The 7397-nt window shown below is 39.5% G+C and overlaps 1 protein-coding gene across 28 annotated transcripts in view; it reads right to left on the bottom strand.

Moving 5' to 3' along the window:
• Positions 1-1750: 1750 nt before the first annotated feature.
• Positions 1751-7397, bottom strand: part of NEK11 (NIMA related kinase 11) — a 310863-nt gene continuing 305216 nt past the window's right edge. For all 28 annotated transcript variants that reach the window (XM_077991454.1, XM_077991457.1, XM_077991458.1 and 25 more), the window contains one exon: positions 1751-2636. In XM_077991454.1, coding sequence (XP_077847580.1) covers positions 2441-2636 — 196 coding nt within the window. In that variant the 3' untranslated portion in view covers positions 1751-2440. The remainder of the gene's footprint in view (positions 2637-7397) is intronic.

The raw sequence follows: 7397 nt of genomic DNA, 5'->3' as shown, positions 1-7397 counted from the left end.
AAGAGAGACAACAGAAAGAAAGGTCTTAAACAGTGGTTCTGTGTGGTACCAGTGGCACTGGCACCACTTGGAAATGTGTTAGAAACCCTGACCTCTTGAATCAGAAACGCTGGTGATGGAATTCACCAATCTATGCTTCAGCAAGCACTCCAGGTGATTCAAATGCATGCTCAAATGTGAGAATCACTGGTTTAAAGGAGTGCATCATGCAGGAAGCACAGCACCACTGATAACAGGTTAGTAAGATAAAGAACCTCTCTTAGTTTCCTCAGTCATCAGCAGGAGGCAGAAAAGTGAATAACAGTACTGTGGGCATCAAATTCACCCATATAGTTCTGAAACAATAGATATGTTTTAGCCCCTTATCTTCCCAGAGAAGGGAGTGGGGTGGGTCTGGGTATTGATGAAGATTATCTCCTTGACCAAACTTTAGACAGGCTCTTTTGAGCCCTCTTTTTATGAGGACTCATTCTTGGCTCTGTCTTCAGCCTGCCAAATCCAGTTTTAGCAAGAATTCTGGTAAACTCAGTTTATTGAGAATCCCCCACATTTGATAGCTGATCACCCTCAGTATCTGATCAGATTCCTCATCACCTGCCCTCAATCTCTGATGACCCTCGCCTGCCTTCAGCGGGAGCCTTAAGTCAGTTTAGCAGGAGTCTCCCTGCCATGGTTTGAATATTTGCCCCTCCAAAACTTACATTGAAATTTGATCCCCAAAGCGGTGATGTTGGGAAGTGGGGCCTAGTGGAAAATGTTTGGGTTATGGGGGAGCACCCTCATAAATAGCTGTGGTACAGATCCGGAGTAGTGAGTGAGTTCTTGCTCTCTAGGCTGGATTACTTCTTGTGGGAATCGATTATTTCCCGGAAGTGTGGCTGTTATAATGCCAGGACACCCCTTAGGTTTCCCTGTCTTCGTACTCATCCACTTCCCCTTCACTGCCGTGTTGTGAGGGAGCACGCCAGCTTTCGCCAGAAGCCAGGGCCATGCCCTTGAACTTCTCAGCCTACAAAACCGTGAGCGAAATAAACTTCCTTACTTTATGAATTACTCAGTCTCTGGTATTCTTTTATAGCAACACTAAACAGACGAATACAACCCCTAACCTTTGAATACTCCTCTTAGAAATTTTCCATCCGCCAAGGCTCCTATCCTGCTAATTGGCTAATAATCTCTAGTTTTCTTTGCTTCAGCAAAGAAACTTCAGAGTTGAGCCCAGTGCCTCTCCCATATTGCAATATTGTTGATACCTATCAAAATAGTCCTGAGTACAGTCTTTTTGCCATTTCAATAAGTGTCAGAATAATTTTTTCATTAACAGTATATTTAAATGTGTCTATGTTTAAAAAGCTTCACAAGCAAATCTAATGTAGCTCCATGGTTGAAAATTCTGCTAGACAGTGGTTAAGAGTATGGATTCTGGAATGAGACAGACCTGGTTGGTAATGCCAACTCTGCTTCTTGCAGCTGAGTTAATTACCTAACCTAACCTAAGCAAATTACCTAACCTGAGCATCTCTCTTTCTGTTGTCTGTCTCTCTGTCTCTCTCTTTCTCTCTCTTTCACTCTCTCTCTGTCGAGTTAGTGCAAAGATCCAATGAAGGCCCTTAAACTACTAAGTACAGTACTGGTACCCAACAGGCACCAAATTAACCAAATATTACTGGCTCTAAGTAATAATTATCAAAGGATGGATATGTTGCATTCAATAAGAAAGTTTTACATAAGGAAAAGATAAAATAGGTGATTTATTTTGTAACTGTGAAAACTATGTTTATTTTGAATACAAATCTTGAATTATCTATGGATGAGTTTGAAATAAATCATAGAAGAGAATCACTCTTTGGATTTTTAATCCAGGTCCTTGTGTGTGTATGAAATACATACATTTCTTCCTTGTTAGTCATGGAAGGGCAAAAGTGGACCAAAAACACGTCAGCTAAGACAGGTATGTCTGGCTTCTGGGCTGCAGCTCAGCATGTTGTAGGCTAGGGTCCAGTGACCTTCACTGGCTGGCTGCCCACAGTCCACGAGACCCTAGGCAGTCAGGCACTGAGCTCTGTCCTCCAGCTGAAAATGATGAAGAGCACATGGCTTCTCCCAGGTCATTGTCAGGGTGACTCAATTCTGCTGGAAGCCCTGAGGGCGCACATGAGAGAAATGCTTTACAAGAGAGCCAAACTTGATCTACAAGCTTATCTCAGGGTATAGTCCAAATAACACTTATGACTCCAAGCACAGGCAGCCATGCTCACCGCTCTCTAAAGAAGCCAGTACTTTTGACGAGGAATTGAAAGTCAATATGAGAGCTCTGCTTTTGTATCCATTCCCCATAATAGAGTTCAGCTTCTATGTTAAATGAATTTTCACATACATTTGTCCACTTGAACTCCTGCTTCTTTTTGACTGTTGCCTAGAGATGGTTCTGGAGAGTAGGTTATTTTCCCATCGTGATCAGCAACTGCTCTTCAAAGTACAGGAGCTGGTCCACTTCAAAACAGTCGCTGGCTCGAGGCACCACTTTTTCCAAACGCTCCCGGATCTCTGCTTCGCTAGCATTCTGATGCCTTGCTCTCTTGAGGTAATTATAGACCTCTTCAAATACTTCTGTCCCCAGCTTCTGCATGGCTGATCTGCCAAAAAAGTTACAAAAGATTATGAAGAGTTACGTATTAAGATCACCTGCAGGAAAATGTGCTTTTAAATCATTGATTTTACAAACATTGTCATTCTGGGATTTAGAATAAAAGGGGGAAAAAGGGCACAATGTCTAAACTGTGCCCTTTTTTAAACATTTAACAATATTCAACAAATAATGCCTCAATGTCTATTATGTGCCAGGTACCCTTCAAGGAACTGGGAATATAGCAGTAAACAAGTTAGGCAAAGTCCTGCCCTTGTGTGTGTCTATATATATAATACACAGATATACACACATATGTGTTTATATAAACGTATGTATATACAACACATATACACATAAGATAACAGATGGTTCTAAGTGCAATGAAGAAAAAGCAGGATGAGGCAGGCAGGAAAATCCTTCTGAGGAAGTATCATTTAAGCAAAAGCTCTTAGGAAGTAAGAGAAATACCAGGGGCTAGAGAATTTGGGCCCTAAGGCTAAAACATACTGGAAAAATAACAAGAAAGCTATTGTGGCTGGAGTTAGTAGAACAAAGGGAAACAGGATTGTGGGATATAAAATCCTGAAATAGTTAATAATAACAAAATAACAATGAGGAGGAGGAGGAGGAAAATGAGGGGGAGAATAGTTTTATTTGCCACTTGCCAGGCTCTTTTCTACTCACTTTGCCCTTACAATCACACTTAACCCTTACAACAGCTTTACGAAGGACGCGATTTTTTAAATCCCTATTTTACATATGAAGAAACTGAGGCTTAAAAGGGGCAAAGTTATTTGGCCAAGTTTCCAACAAGGCCAACATTCATTTTTTCCACACCTCCAGTGTTTGTCCTTATGTCAACATAATCTTTATGTTATAATCACATTGCCATATCTAGTGTGTTTATTTCACCATTGACTGTTTTCCTCTATCTCCAGAAAGGGTCACAAACTAAAGACCTATGGGTAAAATTTGGCCCAAAACAATACCATGTTTTATCTTCATTATTTTTAAATGTTTTAATGTGAATGTCTTTATGTGGGGCCTGCAAGCGCTCTGTACTCTGCATTTTCTGAACATCTTTGACCTACCTCCCCTATGCTTTATCACCTTATACCAGGCTGCTTCTCATAGTTCTTCTACCCGCTTAACTTAGGGGCATTCAAGTTGGTGGATTTAGTTTTGGGTTCTTCACAGTTGTCGTTCTTAATGGCCCCATATTGTTCCACTGAATTTATGTGCTAATATTTACTCCATTATCCCTTCACCAAACAATGAGTTTTTTTCGCTTCTTTTCACTATAACATAATATGAATATCTCATCTTCAGACATTAGGCTTTTTCATTTTAGAGGAATATTTTATGACATCAAATTTTTAGGAGTTGGGCTATTACATGTGTGTGTTCACTCTAAAAATTTATGTGCGTACTTAGGGTTTCTGCACTTTTCTCTGAAGAACAAAGAGTAAATATATGTTGTGCTTGATTAAATGATAAAAATGTTATGGGAATGAGATTATTAGGTCAGAGTGTATAAATGTGTGACTTTAACTTGAAGAAATACTTCTTTTTCTTCATTTCAATGGATTTGGTAAAAAGAAAAACCAGGATGTGTATTTTTTCACAATTTTTAAAAAAATTTTTATTTTTATTTATTTATTTTGAGATGAAGTCTCAATCTGGTCCCCCAGGCTGGAGTGCAATGGCGTGATCTCGGCTCACTGCAAACTCCACCTCCTGGGTTCAAGTGATTCTTCTGCTTCAGCCTCCTGAGTAGCTGGGATTACAGGCGCCTGCCACCATGCCCGGCTAATTTTTGTATTTTTGGTAGAGACGGAATTTCACCATGTTGGCCAGGCTGGTCTTGAACTCCTGACCTCAGGTAATCTGCCCACCTTGGCCTCCCAAAGTGCTGGGATTACAAGCGTGAGCCACCGCGCCCAGACTTTTTTCACAATTTTTGAAGCATTAATGCTTAACAGTAATGATGGTAATGTTGATAATAACATTGGAGACATCAGTCATAGACTCATTCATTTTATAAGCTTTTATTATTCAGTGTTATTCAACCTTGTAATCTCTAAATCATAGGATATGTGTTATGTATTGTGGCATATAAAGAGATGAATAAGTAATTCTTCTAGCTCTGGTTTAAAGGCTAGTAATGACAATGCAAGACATAAATTTTTAATTTTAACTAACATTTCTATAGCCCTTTAGAGCTTGCAAAGTGCTTTTGCATTCATTATGTCAAATGCTCCTTGTGAACTAGGCAATTCATTAAACATTTGTCTTCATTTTACAGATGAGAATAAGTAGGTTTTTAGTAGTCTTTCACAAGCTCCACAGTTAGTGTGGTGGAGTTTGGACTCAAATGCTGATCTTAAAACACCAGATGCTGGAGAAACCAGCAGCCCTAGGCTCCACAATAGGTTTCCCACCTTCTGTCATGAGATTATCAGGACTGATTCCAGCATGCCTGACATCCCTAGTCACCTCAGTTACCCCCAAAATCAGGCGTTTATTTTGCTGACATGTACCAAACCCTGGTCATTCCCTTCATACATTGATTACTTCAGTGACTAGCCCACTCTCTTTCTTCCACCTTGTACTCCTGTCATCATTCTTGACTTCTGTATCCTTGCTGTCTCTGGTTTTGAACTGCCTCACATTCAGCCTTCATTTCTTTTACCCTACCTGAGTTGCCCATTCCCATGATCATATCAATTGACCTCCTCAGTGCCAATGACTACATGACCTCTGAAATTGATTTCACGCCTCCTACTCTCTAACCACCCCCTCTATGCCCTCCCACCATACTTACCAGCCAATCTTCCACTTCATGGTGCCCTTCATTCCTTCGACTCCACCCCCATGATAATAATTACTCCCTTTGTAACCTCATATACTCACTCCCCACCTCCTCACAGTTATATTTCATGGCCCATCATCACAACCATTATCTTGCAAATACCTTTGACTTTTTCCACCCCTTTTCCCTTTGTTTGGCAAAGACCTAATGGCTAAACTCAGTCATATACCTACTCCATGGCTGTACCCAAACAAGAGAATATTTACGGAGAAAAGCATCCAAATGTACCAAGTCTCTCATTTAAGATGATAATCTTGATTCACAATGGTGCTCAGCACTACCCAACGATCTTACCGTATCTCCCCAGTATGTTTATTTTCCTCCCCAAATGACTATCTCAAATGTTTGCCTTTATTCTTTTAAAACATATTTTATTTTTGATTTTTAAATTTTATTGTGTATATTTGAGGTTTACAACATGATGTTTGGGGATACACATAGATAATAAAATGGTTACTATAGTGAAGCAGATTAATATATCTATGACCTCACATAGTTACTTTTTAATGACAAGAACAGCTAAAATCTACTTATTTAAGAAAAATTCCCAATAAAATACAATTTTATTAATTTTAGTCCTCATATTGCACATGAGATCTCTAGACTTGCCCATCCTACCTATCTACTGTTTTGTATCCTTTGACCTACATTCTCTCATTTCCTCTCCCCTACCAACCCTGCCTGAGGTAACCATTGTTTCATTCTCTATCTCTGTGTACTTGAACTCTTTTTTTTTTTTAATATTCCATATGTAAGTGAGGTCATGCAATATTTTTCTTCCTGTGTCTGGCTGTTTTTCACTTAGCATAATGTCCTCCAGGTCTTTCCATGTTGTGGCAAATGACAGGATCTCCTTTTATAAGGCTGAATAATATTCCATTGTATATCTATGCCACCCTTTCTTTATGACTTCTCTATTGATAGATATTTAGGTTGTTTCCATATCTTGGCTATTGTGAACAATGTTGCAATGAACATGGGAGATATCCTGATGAAGTGGTATTTTCTTCTCCTTTGGGAAGAGGGATTTGCTGGGTCATTGGTAGTTATATTTTAAATTTCTTTAGGAACTTTATATTGTTTTCCATAGTGCCTGTACCAGTCTACTGTCCCCCAGCTGTATATATTAGGGTTCTCTTTTCTCCACACCAACATTTGTCATTTCTTCTTTTTGATAACAGATATTCTCAGGGGTGTGAGGTGGTATTTCATGGGTTTTAATTTGCATTTTTCTGATGATTAGTGACATTTAGCACCTTTTCATATATCTTTTGGCCATTTTAATGTCATCTTTGGAGAGATATCTGTTCAGGTCCTCTGCCCTTTTTTTTTTTTTTTTGAGACGGAGTCTCACTCTGTCGCCCAGGCTGGAGTGCAGTGGCTGGATCTCAGGTCACTGCAAGCTCCGCCTCCCGGGTTCACGCCATTCTCCTGCCTGAGCCTCCCGAATAGCTGGGACTACAGGCACCCGCCACCTCGCCTAGCTAGTTTTTTGGATTTTTTAGTAGAGACGAGGTTTCACCGTGTTAGCCAGGATGGTCTCAATCTCTTGACCTCGTGATCCGCCCGTCTTGGCCTAGCAAAGTGCTGCAATTACAGGCTTGAGCCACCGCCTCTGCCCATTTTAAAAACTGAGTTATTTGGCTTTTTGCAGTTAAGGTGTAAGAGTTTTTATAAATTTTGGATATTAACCACTTATTAGATACGTGGTTTGCAAATATTTTTTCCCAGTCTGTAGGTTGTCTTTTCCTTTGTTAATTATTTCTTTTGCTGTGTAGAATCTTTTTAGTTTTATATAGTACCATTAATTTATTTTTGCAAAAGATCAGAATAAAAATAAATCAAATAGGGAATAAAAAACATAGAAAAAAATTAATCAAACCAAGAGTTGGTCAT

This window comes from Macaca mulatta, chromosome 2 (genome assembly GCF_049350105.2).
Source record: "Macaca mulatta isolate MMU2019108-1 chromosome 2, T2T-MMU8v2.0, whole genome shotgun sequence".
Classification (NCBI taxonomy): Eukaryota; Metazoa; Chordata; class Mammalia; order Primates; family Cercopithecidae; genus Macaca; species Macaca mulatta.
This window is presented reverse-complemented; position numbering and strand designations above follow the sequence as displayed.